At 35.3% G+C, this 17,812-nt stretch overlaps 1 protein-coding gene and 1 long non-coding RNA gene across 2 annotated transcripts; one reads left to right on the top strand and one right to left on the bottom strand.

Moving 5' to 3' along the window:
• Positions 1–246: 246 nt before the first annotated feature.
• On the bottom strand, positions 247–13,348 carry LOC110381987 (luciferin 4-monooxygenase). The gene is made up of 11 exons (XM_064040489.1): positions 13,151–13,348; positions 8,778–8,985; positions 8,171–8,360; positions 7,440–7,589; positions 6,780–6,939; positions 6,299–6,433; positions 5,284–5,418; positions 4,843–4,923; positions 4,335–4,481; positions 1,589–1,754; positions 247–1,137 (listed from the first exon to the last, which is right to left on the bottom strand). The coding sequence occupies exons 1-11, from the start codon at positions 13,247–13,249 to the stop codon at positions 1,010–1,012; spliced, it is 1,599 nt and encodes a 532-aa protein (XP_063896559.1). The 5' UTR covers positions 13,250–13,348; the 3' UTR covers positions 247–1,009.
• A 2,590-nt stretch (positions 13,349–15,938) lies between these two features.
• Positions 15,939–17,812, top strand: LOC135118431 (uncharacterized). Its single transcript, XR_010277585.1, has 2 exons — positions 15,939–16,609; positions 17,200–17,812. It is a non-coding gene; the product is annotated as an uncharacterized LOC135118431 (long non-coding RNA).

The raw sequence follows: 17,812 nt of genomic DNA, 5'->3' as shown, positions 1-17,812 counted from the left end.
GTTTAAACATCATGTTGTTAGGGTCGGCTTTAACCGATTGCAGCTGAGTAGGTATGTGTTTTACAAGGACAACTGCCTATCTGACCTCCTCAATCCAGTTCAACTAGGGTAACCATATCCCCTTGGTAAGACTGGTTGACAGACCTATTGGCTTCTGACTACCCGTAACGACTGCCTATTCATCCAGTCTCAGATCGTCAGACCAATTGAAGAAAAATAATATAAGGGTTGAAATAAAATCTAATATTTTAAAAACAATTAATTTATACAATTCATTTACAAAACTCATAAAGGTACTTATAAATACTTAACATTATCCTATTTAGTTAGACATACAACGAGTCATACTCGTACTTGCTACATAAAATACTGCAATAACTTGGTAACTTACATTTCTTATTATGTTATGTATTAACAAACAATTAGTACAACTTTCTCAAATCAAAATCAGTCATTGTTGCAAAATGATCACAAAAATCTACATTTTATAATTATTTTATAACAGCTGAGTAATGAAAGCATCACTCAATTTTGAGTGCAGCTCAAACATCACACTATTGCTGACACACTTAAAAAATAATAAAAAACTTTGTAACATGTATGTGTACTTATGTAAAAAACTGACATAAATAGTTGCGACAGAAAGACTTGCCGTGTTACCACAAAAACTGTTAAACGTCAGTTTAACCATTGTCTAAAAAAATCCAGATTATGACGTTGAAATAAGGTCCATTTTACAGCCACAATATTTTTAGACAAGTGTTTGACACATGTTTAAGTTTTTGTAGTAAGACCATTTTAAGTTTGAAGTTTAGATTTCACTAATACTTAAACCATTAGTTGCACAAAGCTCCATTAAAGTTAAAGCTTCATTAAATCTATTGCTGACACTTTTTTTCTTTTTGACAAAGAAAGAAGCTTTAACTTTAATGGAGCTTTGTGCAACTGACGGTATGTTGAGTAACTTTTGATTAATTTGAGCTAACAATATCAATCATATGTATTTCTTCTATTCTCTATGGAGCGTTTGGACCAATTGTCGAAGTTTGCCGCGCGCTACCTTTCCGCTTGAAGTCATTGGAATCTGGTCCATGAAGATCACACCTCCTCTCAGTCTTTGTGAGTCTGATAGTTTACCTAGAAATAAAAAAATATCAATATAGCAACTTCAGCATTACCTATGACTTTTGAAGATTTTGCCTTTCCTTGCTTTTCCCAACTCTCTTGGGGTCGGCTTCCAGTCTTACTGAGTGTAGCTGAGTACCAGTGCTTTACAAGGAGCTACTTCCTATCTGACTTCCTCAACCCAGTTACCCGGGCAACCCAATACCCCTTGGTTAGACTGGTGTCAGACTTACTGGCTTCTGCCTACCCGTAATGAACAATGATAAGGATGTTCAATTACAGCCGAATCTACAGTTTTAGGTGCCCTCCAAAACACATTTTTTGGTGTCCAAGATATACATACTTAGAAAGTACATGATATTATATATAGTTGCACACACTCATATTTGAGAAGTAGGTTCTTTAACCACTAGGCCATCACGACTACATAAATTATAAGTAAATAAATAATTAAAGTACATACTAGCAACAAGATCCTTAATCTCATCAGCGGTGACGTTAGCACCAGGTTTCCTCATGACACACGCTACGGCATGCTCTCCATCCTCCTCATGAGGCACGCTGGTGACACTCACTTCATACACTGCTGGGTGCTCCCGGATCACTGCCTCAATTTCTGGGGGGATTATCTGGGAAGGTTGAAAAAAAATGTGTTAGGATTGATTTTGGATGGTCGCGGGGGCTATGTAGTGAGTATGCTACATGGAAACGGAATTAGGCTTTTCATCCGGATTTCTCTTGTGTCGCGAGTCGCGACGGGACATAATCAAATAGATATAGTCTACAATGTGAAGAACTCTCTCACAGTAGGTACCCATTCAACTATAGGTAAACCATTGATATTTGAAAGAACTTTTTACACAAATAAAATACTAAGTAGGGTCATTTCGCCTGTTCGCGACCATCGCCCAGTTCGCGTCCATTTTGCCGATCTCCTTTAAAAAAACTTCGAAAACAAGATAATTAACACACCAATCAAACGAAAGATCATTACCGCTAATACGTTAATGTATAAGAGGCACGCACAGATAGACAAAAGTTCTGTGCGTCCAACCAATCCTTTTAGAAAAAATAATTAGTCTAGGCTCTTCAACAAGAAAGCGCAAACACGTTGAATTTTAGATAAAAATTAGTGTGCAGCGGCGTGTTTGATGGTAAGTTTTATATTGTTTTATGTGAATTTTAGGATAGATAGCTATTTCTACAGTTTAATGATGAATAAAGGTATAATGTTTTTTATGAATTTGGTAATGTTTTTTATATTTAACGAATAAAATAAGGTGGACGCGAATTACTACATCGAATTTTACAAAACTTCCACTTTGCGTCCACAATGGACGCGAACTAAAACTATCCTCTATACTAATAAACCAAATTGCGTCCACTGTTTTCGTTAAATACTTGCTTATAAAAAATAATTAAAACATTTTTTATTTTTTTTTGTTATTTTAAATTAAAAATCAACATTATCATCATTTAAAATTCACTTTAAAAAAATAAAAATAATTTTTCTCAACATTGGTTTAAGTAACTTAAAATTAGGCAATTAATTTTGCAACTTGAAAAATAAACAGTAATCAGTTCTGTTAATTTTACCCTAAAATCACAGGGAAAGACCCGCGTTGATTATAGTAAGTTTTTGGCCATATTAAATTAACAAAACAATGTAACAATTTTGTCTAAACATACAACTAAAAGAATTGTTGAGTCAATAAATTTATCAGACAAGGCATATTCTTTGAATATTTTTTTTATCGATTTATTCTTCTCTCGAATATCATTTAATGCTTTCTTTAAGTCTTCTTCTGTGTATGTTGTCTTTTCCTTCTTTTTTCCTGTATCCGAAGAACTTATCTTAAATGAAATTACTTAATATATTAAGATTAAACAGTACATTTTTTTATTAAGATATATACGTGGTTATAATTAAATTATATTTTTTTATGAAGATATATACGTGGTTCTAATTAAATTATAATTTTTCTATTTTTTTATTAAGATATATATATATATATATATATATATATACGTGGTTATAATTAAATTATAATTAAATATTTAAATTATAATTTAATTATAACCACGTATATATCTTAATAAAAAAAAATACTGTTTAATCTTATTTTAAGTTACTTAAACCAATGTTGAGAAGAATTATTTTTATTTTTTAAAGTGAATTTTAAATGATGATAATGTTGACTTTTAATAATTAAGTTTATTGTTAAATAAAGAAACTGATCTAATACAATCTTTCTTTATTAATTCTTAAAAAAATCACCCCTATATTCCTTTTCTAAGCTACTGGACGCGAACTGGACCATGGGTGGACGCGAATTGGATTTTGTGGACGCAAACTGGGTAAAACGCCTAATTTTGAGGTTTATCGATTTAAATAGAAAACGTAAGATATTTCTAATACAACTGAAAGTTAATCTTAAACTAGAGTATATAAGGAATACATTACACAAATTTGACATGGAAATGAGTGCTGGAGCATTTTTATTATCGCCGTCAAACTTGCCAACTGCACTAAATGGTCGCCAACAGGCGAAATGACCCTACTAAAAACAATAGTTCAAGTTATTACGTAATTACAATTATTGCATTTAGGTCCATTCACATGTCCCGCAGTTTATTTTTAAATTGAGTTTCAAAACAAAAAGTCTTATCAAGGCTGTTTGCATTTAGTGAAGTAGGTACTCTAATTGAGTAAAGAGAGATAGCTGAACTAATCAGTCAAGTCTGTTAATACATATTACAACACATTGAAGATAAGGCTATTTTAATAAGAAAGAGCAATAATGACAGAGCGGATTAACGAACGTACCTAAATAATCAAGAACCAAGTGCATTGCTACAATTTCATTAAACGGTTACACCTGGTAAGATTAGATTATATATTTATAAGGGTTATTAAGCAATATTGCTTTTTATACTTAGTAGCTACTTTACATGCAGATACTACCTAAGTATTTGTTAAACACCTTTCAGAAGTATCCAACTACATTTTAAATTATATTTTCATGATACACTTACAAAACAGAAAAACGAGATGGATTATTATGTTTTTCAATTTGAGGTCCATATTACATAATTTTGTATTATCTATATTTCATTGATTAGGTACCTCATTTTTGACTGACAGCGACTGCCTATCTGACCTTGGTAAGACTACCAGAGATGTTTGAAAGACATCCATACATACTTACATGGTAAGCTTTGTATTTGATGAGCATCTTCAACCTTTCGACGAAGAAGAAGTATCCATTCTCGTCTCTGCGCATGATGTCACCGGTTTTGAACCAGCCGTCTTCCGTGAAAACCTCTGCAGTCTCTTCTGGGTTATTGTAATATTCCTGAAAATAGTAGAAGGACTTGTTATTTCACATGCCATTTGTTTTGTCTACCAACAATGTTCATAAATGAAAAAGCTGAAGAGTTTCTTTGGGTACGCTAATGTCAGAAGCTACTAGACCGGTTGAAAAAATTCTTTCAGTGTTAGATAGCCCCTTTATCGAAGAACACAAGCCACTGTTTTTCCGGGTCGGTAGACTAGTTTCCAGAGGTTGTGGGTAAAACCGCTGACAAAAGCAAGTGTCTTAAAAAAGACAAACGTAGCTTCATGATTACAAAACTAACAGAACCGATTTTAAAACCTACAGGTACCTACTACCTACTTTCATAAAACCAAGGTTAAAAGCTAGATGAAATATCTACCGTAAAGCGAGGTCCCTTTGTCCACAACTCTCCCGGTACATTCGGTTCAGTTACTTCTTTCCCCGTGTCAGGATCAACCAACTGAAAATAAAATTATTATAATAAGTTCCTTCGATGTCATGTCACCATGCCGTTCTGCCGAACAATGGTTGAGTTGGATTACGCAAAGATCACCTGTCCTTCTGCTGGACAGAGGCCTTGGGTTAGATTCTCGGCTGTGGTCTGGGTTTTACAATAATTATTTAGTAGTTAGCACCCATAACACAGTTTTAATAGAAAAGCTTAGACAATCTGTGTCCCAATTTTGACTATATTATACCTATAACTTCTTTATATTTTTACCATTCTGTGGTCATTCGCTTCGACATCTTTAGAAAACAATCAAAGCTATCTGTTTCGTCAATTTGGTATAACTTAAGATATCCGTAAAATTATTATCACCTTGATTTGCGTCAGAGAAGGCACTGCGGTTCCACAATTTCCGATGGGTCCATCCGGCTGTCCAGTGAACACAGCTCCCAAATTCTCAGTTTGACCATACATTTCTACTACTGGAACCCCTGGACGAACTTTTTTCTGCAAAATAGATTACATAATACAAGCTGTTGATTTGCATCCGTGCCATATTCAAGGACGTAATTATGCTAATGATTCTCGACCCAAATCACCAAAAAATTGGTACGTATTTTTTTTTTCGGAATTCCGTCAATGTCATCTAGCCGTATTTAAACTTAGCGCGTGTGTTACTGGCCTTAAAACCGTGCTGCGCCCTCACACAAACGAAAACACAAAGCATACGCAACGATTATTCATAAATTTCAATCAAAAAATTGGATTAGGTACTTCTGAAATACTACGACATTACAGTGACAAAAAAAGCAGTGCATATTAGCTATTTCCCGTCTACTGTAATTCCAATCGATTATTTACGTATTTTATGTCCTCCTCCTGAAGTATGGGACAAATGCAAATCAACACCTTGTATTACTTTAGTGAGGCCGTTGTCACAATTATTATAGGCAATACGTGCGTAATTTGAATTAAATTACCCATCACAAATACTACGTGATACGAACAACACATTAAATGAATCTAAACTAATATATTATATAATCTGTGCTAATATTATGAAGCTGAAAAGTGCAAGTGCTGAGAGAACAAACAAACAAAGTTTGTTTGAACGCGCTAATCTCAGGAACTTCTGGTCCGATATGAAAAATTCATCCAGTGTTCTTCTGCCAGCGGTTTCACCCGCATCCTGTGTGAACCTCTGCACGAACCCGGACAAAAGTAGCCTATAGCCTTTTTCGATAAATGGGCTATCTAACATTGAAATAATTTTTCAAATCGGTCCAGTAATTAATGAGATTAGCGCGTTCAAACGAACAAAGAACAAGCAAACAAACTCCAGCTTTATAATATTAGTATAGATAAAGTAGTAGTTATTAAAACTTACTCTCCATGCCAGATGCATATCCCTGTGCACTTTTCCTCCCGAAATCATTAAGATATCGAAGCAGGAGAAGTCACATTTCTTCTCACTCTTGAGCAGTATTGTTGCTAAAAATGGACTCAGGAACGCACTTACTGGCTGAAACCAAATGGAAATATTATAGACATGCCAAACGGTGTAAATGCAACACGTAATTAAATAAGATAAATTTCGCGACATTCAGTAGATGATTTTTTTTTTTCTAGAGTAAATACCTTGTAAATATTTTTAAACTCTGTTTTGTTGGTCGATGCAGATGCAATGAGAAGGGGTTCTTTATTTCTATTCCGATTTATTTCATATTAGATGGTAGGTGTAGGTATAGTATTTATAATGTTGTAGATTGATTCAAATAAATAAGATTATAATATATTTTTGAGTTAACCTCCTTCAGATCTAGGTGTGCGAACAATTTTAATGGAATCTCATCATGTCGTCTACATACCTTATACTTATTGATCATATCTATAACGTGTTCTGGTGTTGTAGGCTGAGAAGACTGCAGTTTAATATGACGTTGTAGAGGCATCGTGATCGCGCCGTAGAACCCTGAGATCCATTGCACGGGAGATATGTTCCACCCCATATTGTACTCACTGTTAGTACTGCAACAAATAGAGAAAATGTTTGGACCACATAGACTTTATGAATAAAAATAAATTAATTCCTACTAGTTTAACGCGGTTTCACATACGTGCCGGTGGAATTTATTTCCGTACGCGGACAAAATGTAGACTGTATGTATACATATGTATGTAGATACTACTCGGGTCTCGGGGATAGTGTAGCTTCTCAACAGTAAAAAAAACAAGTCGGTTGGGAGTTTTAGGGGTCAAAGCCAAGTAGCATAAAATGTTTCCTCTTTATTATATTAGTACAATAACTATATAATACGATACGTGGCAATGAAGCAAGTCTTCTGGGCACGTTTCCGACAGTGATGCGGAGGAATACTTCGACGCCTAATCAATGTTCTTTTACATATTTTTTTTTGTATATAAGGATTTGTTATTTAAAAGGATAAGTAGTTTGTGTATGTACCTTTAGTGTGAACATGTTTACTTGTAAATAACCACTATATACGCATAGATATTAATAGACTTACGTGCGATTATAGTTCGGGAAGAAGGCCTTCATATGCTCCAACTTGATCATGAGACTCATGTGGGTGATGGCAGCTAGTTTGACGACACCAGTCGTTCCTCCCGTGCTGATCAGCCACGCATAACTCTTGTTCCTGTCTAATACTGCAGGCCTGAAAAATATAACCTCATGTTTCAATAGTGCTTGGCTTGTAACTTTGCTAATCCAAAGATAGGACTTTTGAAGATTTTTTTTGTGGGAAATCGTCAAATGACCCCTCCTCCCGCTGTGGGTTAGCAGCGTGAGGGAGTGTCAGACTTTTACTGACGAAAACCCATCTTGTTCCTTCTTAAGCTCTTTATGTACCAGGGCCGCGGTAACTCTTTCGAACAATCGCGCAGCCCTGAGATTTTTGAAGCCTCACGTAATGATCTGTTCATATATTTTGACTACGGAGCCACTGGAAGCCAACTTCGGATAAGCATAGCTACTGCAAGGTCTTAAGAATAAACAGAATGAGGATGATAAAACAAAAGATGGATGGATCATGTCTCGGCCTAGCTGATATGGCTGGAGAGACACTGAAGTATGGAAGTGGAAGACATGCTTCGCCGACTTCAAATAAAATAGGAATAAGGGCTGGAGGCTGATAAAGATGACCAGCATTGTCCAGATGCTTAAACCATGAACATATTATCTACATTTAAATGAATTAAAAGGAACAAAGAAGTAGGTACGTAAAAAAAATCTTACAAGAATTCCTCTCCATCATTGTCATCGTATTTTTTTATGAAATTCGCCAGGGAGCGGTCTCCTTCATCGAAGCAAATGATTTCTGTGTTCAGGCCCAATTCTTCCACTACCTGATCATATGCTTCCAGTAACTCCTTTTGACAGAAGGCTATTCTTGGCGAACATATTTTGAAGAGCTTCTTAATTTCAGCTGCGGACAAATAATTCTAATTATTCACTTATCATAGAGAGATAATAATTTAGCAGATAGCCTTTGAAGTAAAATATTTATGTTTGTTTCTGTCATAAAATAACACCATAGTGATATCATGAAAACAACAAAAAATATCAGTATCATTCGCGTAGTTTGGAGAACAAAAAAAGCGTCCTCGGACTGCATAATTGGCAGGCTAGCTAATTCTAGTTCAGAAGTAGATACATATCAGGGTCGATTTGGAAAATTATTTCAGTGTTACATAGCCCATGTATTGCGGAAGGCTATAGGCTACTTTTTATCCTGGTCGGTGCAGATGTTTAACGGGAGGCAGGTGAAACCGCTGGCAGAAGCTAGTAAATGAAATGTAAATGAATACACCGAGTGCAGTCGGGACTGGCAACTAAAACTTACTGTATTTAAACATAGGGTCCACTCCAGTCAAAGGGTACCCATTCAGAAGCGCAGCGTAGTACGGTATGTGCAGATCCAAGTGGTTCTTGCCGCCTAAAGCGAGCACATCTCCTGGCTTGGCTCCAAGCTTCCTGAAACATCTGGCCAGTTGGATGGTACGGGCCAGGACTGAGGCATATGTCTCGCTCTCCTCGGTAGCCGCGTCTATCTGAGGAAGGGAATAGGATGCTAATTGGACGTCTGAATCGTGAATGGTCTATTTCCTAAAATAATGCCTACCTACCTAATTGAATCATTGATTATACGTGAAGCTAGGAACACCAATTGCTGTTCGACAACAGCTAAAAGACATTATCAGGAAATAATGAAAAGTTACTATGTACCTATGTGAATCTAATACCTAAGAGTGATAGGATTCACCTTCTGGGTTGAGAAGGTCAAATAAAAGTGGATAAGCCACTGGTTCTCCGCTGCATCCAGTTCAACTGGACAGGTTCCAGTCGTACCATAAGTTAGCCGGGAAAAAGCTAGGCAAAACCTACATTTCATGTGATCTTCGTTTCTCGAGTTATTGAATCCAAAGTGATTGTTATCAACCTTGATCCCGTTTCCTACGAAGTAACATACCTAGTAAGCCTAGTAACATTTTACTACGACCTAGTACTACTGTTTACTAGTAGATTACTGAATGAATGACTTTACGACTTCCGTGAGATGATAAGCAGGGTACCTACAGATGAATGGAATCAATTCCTTTTGTTTTCAGGTCAGATTTATGAATCACAATCACTATGTTATCAAGTTTACGGAGAACAGTAGATTTTGAAAATAAATTGTAACAGAAATCTGTTAGGTCTAATGTTTTGCATGGCGTGAGAAATTTTCCATAAGTAACTGTAATAATATTTCAAAATAGAAATAAGAAAAGCTCTGAAATGAATCTGCGAAAGGCAATAACAAATCGGTTTATGATTTTGTAATAAAGCTGTAGTTCTTTTGGTTCGAATAACACGAGAAATACGGGATGTCTTCCAAATTATATAAATTTATCAGGACAGATAGGTAAGTAGCCTAATCACCAGCAGTTCCAGAGATATGTACTTAATGATTATAATTTGGAAGGAAAACCACCTGAAACGTATGTTCTTATTATCCAAAAATGATTATCGATTGCAATGTAATAAATAAAATGAGTAATATAATTATCAGTCTAAAATAATCGCTATTAAATGAATGACTAGGGATTACATACATAAAATGCTCAGCTGATATCGATAAAATCTTTTTACCATTCATTCACAACCTTATTTATTTTTAATCAATTGGAATCTAAACTTTCTATAGTAATGATTTTTTAGATTATCCGTGTGGCTAGCAAAGTCACCATGAATTCATTGAAATAATGGTCATTAATGAAATTGCTTAGGTAAGTATTACAGGTGTATGATTATAAAGCTAAGGATATTATGAGTAATAGCATCCAAGGCCGATTTCGGCCGAGGAGACTGATATTAAGATCAGCCAACTGGGCGGGGCACTTGATAGTGCACAAGCATTTACGCAGACACAGGTGCACTCACTATTCCTTCACTCCCATAGCCCGGTGGGACGGCAATCTGACACGATCGGAGAGATTAGGAGTAGAACCGATATTCACATGCTCTCCGATGCACGGGTGTATCAATCATCAAATCCGAGACCGCTTTGTGAGTTTCTTAAGCCCAACAAGCGATTTCTGCCGGCACAGTCACAGGACAGCAGTCATGAATAAGTTTCAAATTTTACGAATGATAGCCAGGGCAAAGCAATGTAATAATTAATGGGCTTGAAGACCAAATACAAGGTTAGCTAAGAAAAAACTGTTCGGCCCTCTTTCTTAAGCGACTCATAAAAAGGAGTATGTTCTGTCCCGAACTTAAGTTTAGTGTCGATTTTGCAGTTTTGGCTACTTGTGTTACTTGTGTTTGGCTATTGCGCCACGAGCTGTTAGTTAATGAAAATCATCAATACACTTGTATTTGTTTAGACGTTTTGACAATATGGAAACAAAACAGATGGTTTATGTTTGAATTAAACAAAGTCCAACAAATTAATCATGGCACATGAAATATTGTGATTTTCACTTTACAATCACGCCTTTAGTTACAAGATAATTATGTCTTTTGTCTATATGAAATCGCCAATAAACAAAACACTACTCGTTTCCTACTACTTTAGCAGCATTTGAACACATTTTTCTTAAAGACAGTATTGTCCCAGGCTGTGTCAAAGGCCTCAGGTTTCCCCATTCCATCTCTACATTTCCTGTCCCTTTGAGTGATTCTATCAGTATCTGCGATAGGCATCCAGATAGATAGTCTAGGAATCCTGTTAAAGGATTTACACCATCCGTGACATCCTTTAGCGGTGTCCTCCGGACTAAAATACTAGGCCCACTTCTCCGAATGCATTCAACTGACATAGTCCACATCTGCAAATCCTGTTTTGGAATGTGTAAACTGTAACGGTATTCAGTATGCGGTCGACAAACCTTGAGGCCGGGTTTCTGACACTCGTACAAACCAAATTTTTGCACGGTAGGTCAGGACGGGCAAGATAAACATACCTATAGACATACTAATTTTCTATGGAGTGTAAGGGGGTAGGGAGTTTACGTAGCCGCGATACAAGTCTATATCCTCTATGCTCTTGTGTATTTTTCTAGAAAGAAACTCACTGGCCCAGGAAGATGACTTACTTTTAGGTACTCATGGACATACCAGCTAGTGTAGAGATTGCCTATTGACCTCGACTTTACGTTTTGAGCTGAAGGTCTTTGTCACGAATTTATTAAGATTTTCTTGATCAAATACCTATTAAATTTTCCAATTAAATTATTACTTTATGACATAAAATTACTTTTTTTTGTGTATAGATAAAGAAATAGATAAAGTGATGTCATCTTTGTCGTTATTATGGTACCATTAAAAAAATAACATTTGACGTCATAAGGCCATTGGCATCGATCTCAAATGCACGAATGATAAGATCCCAATTTATATTTAAATCCGCAGCAGTGAAAACTTGATCAACCTAAGGAAGGTACCTAATATAAAAGTGTGTTTTCTTTTAAATGTTTTCCATCCAGTAGTTTATACAACAGTAGATAAAACTTGCATGCAAAACTACATAGCTGTTGCCCACGGTTTGTCACCACTTCCCGTACCAGGATAGCCAGTATCCTTTCTTGGGCTTAAATCAATCTTAACTAATTCTAATCAATTGAAATCGGTTCAGTAGTTTCGGCATGAAATCACTACAGACTGAGTTACTATCGCTTTAAAAATAAAGACTCGCTAGATGTCGAAGCTTTCAGCGTCATTGTTTGAAAAACATTTATCTACGAAAGTTTGTTTTTGTGAATTCGGTCCGTAAAAACCAGTGCGACCTACTAAAAGTATAACTGAACATTTATTTATAAACGCCGAGTTCAATGATCGTCGGTTCTTTTATGTGACAAAACTATTATAGCTAGTACAGATATAATACAATGTATTGTGCAAAAAACAATTTTGATTTGTTTACCGCTAGGTATATTCTATGCTACAGGAAACTATACTTATATATCAAAGAGGAAAAACAATTGTTTGTTTGTACTTTAAAGGCTCTGAAATTATTTTTTTAATAGTAAAAAATAATTTCAGAGCCTTAGGCTATATTTCATCTCGGTAGTAGTTACCACGGGGCGTGAGTGAAACCGTAGGAAAACGGCTAGTAAACTCTTTATAATATGTATAGTGATTTTTTGTCTGTTTGTAAATTTTCCCATTGCCGAATAAGCCGTCTATTTAATATTTTTATTGTTTACATTATCACTTGTGTACAAATTGATAAAGAAGTGTTACAACACAACACGGGCTACCTAGTTAGCGAGTTAACAAATATAGTATGTGTGAAAACTATAATAAAATAATATTTATGACTGGTATAACTAGTTGGTTTTAAAGAAATCATTCATAATTACAATTCAAAGTGGGAATTTACTTGAATAAAAATTATTTAAGTAGGTATCTATGTAAAAATTTGGTTTTACCTACCTTCTCTATTAATTAAAAAAAATCTATCAATCAAAATAAACTTGGTGACAGAAGTATGTTTTAGTGTTTTAAAATTTTTAGGACCTAGCTATTTAAAATATATTGAACCTTTTATTTATTTATTACAAAAAATCAAGTTTAATAGCAATTAATATTACCCAGGTTTACTTTAAAATCACTGCTGCAGATTAATTTTTTATTTACTTACTTACATACGTTAATTATTACGTAGGTATTATCTACACTACAAACTATCTAAAAAATACAGTAAAATAAAAACACTTTAATAAAGCTTACCTGTAAAATTTCATCCTGCTTCGCTGTCCTCAACGCATCCAAAAACAAATGGCCCAAATGATAGTTCTCATTCTTCACGTCAAAAGGCGCCAACTTCATTGTATCGATATATTTTTTGACAGCACTGTTAACACGCACGTCCTTATCCCGCGGTGGTTTGAGACCGTTTAGCGGCAAACGAGTTACTGTGCTTATATGTACGGTTCATTGGCCGAACATCCGTAGATAATACTAACTGCGTTTTTGATTACGACTTTGATATGTAAGATTTTTATTATCCTTGCGTTATCTTTCCTAATCCTTGTACTATTAGCCGTTTCACGCCTTCATTTCCGATATTTTAAGTACTAGCTGTTTCCTTCAGCTTCATTGGAAACTACTTACGGATAAAATAAAGCCTATGTCCTCCGGGATGAGTGAATGAAGCTTCCTAACAGTGGAAGAATTTTCAAATCGGTTCAGTACCTACTTTGGGAGCTTTAAGGGTTCAAAAAAAAAACAATCAAAAATTCGTATAGATAAAAACAGATACCTGCATAAGAAAATCTATTTAGAATTAGTTCATTATCTGAACTTACGGTCGTCAAGGAATGTCTAACTTCCTTAACATTGTAGTTCCCAATAAATTGGAAAACTATTTATACTTACTTGTACAACTAAACAAATTGTCTCCGGACTTTAGACTTTGGACTTAAGTTTACTTTAGCGCAAATTAGACTGTTTTGCGTCATAGAATGTTATTATATCATCTTTTAATAGTTATTTGTTATACAAGAGTGCAAAGTTGCTTTTTAACCGCGGGCTCAATTTTGATGACCGAGCAAGCGAAGGATTCTAAAATTGAAACACGAGCGTAGCGAGTGTTTCAATAATTAGAATCCTGAGCGATAGCGAAGGAATCAAAAGAGCACAAGGTGAAAAATCTTTGCACTCGAGTGCAACACGTAACTTTTCATCCCACCTCATCGAGGAAATTACTAAATGCAAAAAAACAAAATGGCGCGCACATATGAGTATCAAAATAAAAAGAAGTACCGATTAAAGTTCATTTATTTGAAAACTCAGTTTAAAAATGAAACGAGGTTAAAAATCTATGTAAAAACAAAAATAAAAAATACTTAATTAATTGAATAATTATTTTAAGCAGTATTTTATTTGTTTAATGTGTATTTGTTCGAAAAGTCTTATCAAGATTGTCACAAATGGAGTATTGCACACGATGTTCTAAATTCAAATCACTTTGCCGCTCTAGAGGATAAAAACGACTTTTGCGCTCAGATATCAAAGGGTAAAACTACTCTTTCCGAGATGGTGGGATGAAAAATAACATTGTTAAGAGGAAACATTTTTTGTTTGGTGGCTTAATGGCTTAAAGGCCCGAACCGATTTGAAAAATTCTTTCACTGTTGATAAGCTACACTAGGTATCCCCGAGTAACATAGTCTATATTTTATCCCAGCTCGTGCAGTAGGTATTTTCTACCCGTGAAACGGCGGTAAACAGTAAGTATCTTATATTAGTAACACATGTAACAAATTACAGGTTTACGGAACATTTTTTCAAGGTTAACAAACATCATGATTATACAGTGAAGATTAACTTTGTCATCGTAATTATAAAATAATTTTCATTGGTTCTAATGATGGGTTTGGCTGGTAATACTTGTTGCACATTGCACTTAGTGCATAGTGTGCATCTCAAAGGTTTTTATCTTAGAAAAAGACATTGATCAACGTGAGCGATTGTCTATATTCATTGGGATTTTTATGAAGTTTTATTATTCTACAGTATTTTTGATTTTTTATTAGCAGTAACAGTAAGAACAGTATTTTATTTACTGTTTTAAATACATGGTTTTATAGTTTCTCGCACAATTACTTATAACTCAAATTAAAATAAATGAGGATCTCATTCGTTATTAAATTTTATTCCATTTTCAGACAGTTGTTTTGCTATTGTGATAAAACTACCTAATATTTATTTATTAATATTTTTTGCACATTTTGTACAACGCAACGGCGGACTTAACGCCTTGGGCGTTTTCCAGCAGTCTACCTTTGGGTGGTGGAGAAATGGAATTGGTAGGTGCAAAGCTTTTTTTTAGGGTTCCGTAGTTTCTCGAGTAGAGCCCATACCTATCCCGACCTCATTAACTCAGAAAAAATCTTAACAGCTTGATGTAGCCCAATGTACAGCGACATCTCTCTGTAAATTAAGGTACTTCTCTGAGTAAACTACATAGTTTGTGTACTTTTTTTTTTAACGACGTCAAAAATCATCAAATGACTCCTCTCGCTGTGGGTTAGCAGCGGTGAGGGAGTGTCAGACTCTTCCTGACTAAAAACCGTCGTGTTCCGTCATAGGCCTTTTATGTACCAGGGCCGCGGTATCTCTTTCGAACAACCCGCAGCCCCGGATAGTTTGTATACCTATGTTGGGTTTTTGGTGGTAATATTCGATTGAGCGTGTGCCGACACGCTCTTGGCCGGTTTTTTTCTTTGCCACCCTATGTACGGATAATGCACAATATAAACAGTTATATCTACTATGCCACGGTCTGTGTTGAAACGGTCGGTGTCCTATCTGTTTGTCTGTCTTATCTTTACCTAACAAGAATTGTCTTATGAATAAAGTCGTGGCGGCTTAGTGGGTAAAGAACCACCCTCTCAAGTCATACTTGAGAGGTGCGTGTGGGTTCGGTTCCAGATTGGCAAGTACAAATGCAACTTTTCTATGTTTGGTTGTACTTTCTAAGTAGATATGTGTTTAACACTAATGAGCGTGTTTCGGACAGGGTCTGTCAAGTTTGTTCTACGAATTGCATTAAGGTGGGCTTGAAAACAAGAGAGAGTCAACGACATCAGAGTAAAAGAGATAAATATATAATGTTGCCACCAAAAATACAATTTCGTATTCTCCCTAATAATGAGCGTATAAATTGATTTTTAAAGTAAATTACCCTTGAAGATACTTTTAGCTATTATTCTAATGCCAAAAAATATACTTAGTTGAGAAATATTAGATATAAAATTTAATATTACTTATTAGAAAATATATATGGGGGATTATGTGTGGCAACACTAATGTCCGGACGCCATATTGGTTTTGACATTGTTGACGTCACAAGAAAAATGTCTGCGGCCGGTTGCGCACCATTTTATCTTGTACTAATGTTTATTTGTAATAAATAAACTACTTCCATTTAATTCTACATACATTGATAACGTTGAGTCGAGCTTGCTCCTCCGTTGCTGTGTTTTGGTGAAATTAAGTGTGTATTTGTGAGATATAGACTCGGTGTTGAGACAGTGACTTGTTTGATTTTGTTTTGTGTTTAATTCGCGATGAGTTCACAAAAAGAAAACACAAGAATCTGCTGCTTGTGTGGATCTTCACCTTCTAAAGATCCCAGCATCACTTTGCATCGGTTTCCAAAGCCTGGCACTAAAATGCTCTGCGGTATGTACACTCCATGCTATTCGTCTTAGACGACATAGAATACCACATTTATTGTTAATTCCGCTTCTAACTACCACAAACTCACGTAACATATATACCTATATACTTAAGTCCCAACTTTCCTTGCCAAAATCATTAGGTACTTACTATAAAAGTTTTCTTGCTTACACCATTCCCGTATCTAATATAACATCTCTTTCAATCAAAGCGAAGACTACCCACTGACATGATATAATAATATCTTAACTCGGAAAATGATTAAAATAGTGTGTAATTTGAGAGCAGTGGTGGCCAGTGGTAACTGCCCCAACTTACGAGTGGTAGGTCGCGGGTTCAAACCCGATCTGGCGCATAACTTTGTGTAATTTATTTCGTCACTACTGCTCTCAAAACGGTGAAGGAAAACATCGTGAGGAAACCAGCATGTCCTAGAACCAAAAAATTCGAAGACGTGTGACATCCACCAATCCGCACTGGGCCCGGGGTGGATTATGGCCCAAGCCCTCTCCTAGAGAGGAGGCTGTGTCCCAGCAGTGGGAACATTAGAAGGCTGATGATGAGTGTGTAATTTTGATATTTTTAATTTTCAGTTGTGAATTATGGGCAAAGTATTGCTTCCCAAACGAAGCCTGGTCTTCACCAAAATTCCAGGACGCACTCCATAAACAACATAAGATGCTATGCAGCAAACATTTCAAAAGCACATGCTTTAATGAGAAGAAGTTGTTCAGAACAGCTGTACCTGATGTAGTAAATGTTTGTAAATATCAAAATATAATTGGTCTAGTGTCTTTCTCTTCCTAATCATTTCTATAATAAAGAAGAAATAACACCAACGTTTATTACACAATATGATAGAATAATTTAAACCATGTCTGTAAACTTGTTGTTTGTTAAACAAATCGATAGTATTCTTTATTGTATAATAACATAGTCTTGTTTTTATAATAGTAACACTTTAAAACTAACTAGAATTTTTGTTTGTTTATGTTTTGATGTTGAAATTGTATGCAATAGGCCCATCCATACTTGTTATTTTGGACGAAAATGTCTGAAATACCTACCTAAATTGATTAAATTCATGTATTTTAAAATTCATTACATAGGTGCACATACTTGTGATTTATGAACACCTTTTGTACCCTATTTCTGGAAATAAATTATAATTATTAACATGCTAAATAAAAAACTCTTGTACTGTAA

The sequence above is a fragment of the Helicoverpa armigera genome, chromosome 22 (genome assembly GCF_030705265.1).
Source record: "Helicoverpa armigera isolate CAAS_96S chromosome 22, ASM3070526v1, whole genome shotgun sequence".
NCBI classification, from domain to species: domain Eukaryota; kingdom Metazoa; phylum Arthropoda; class Insecta; order Lepidoptera; family Noctuidae; genus Helicoverpa; species Helicoverpa armigera.
The sequence above is the reverse complement of the archived record's forward strand: the minus strand, read 5'-3'. Positions and strand labels throughout refer to the sequence as shown.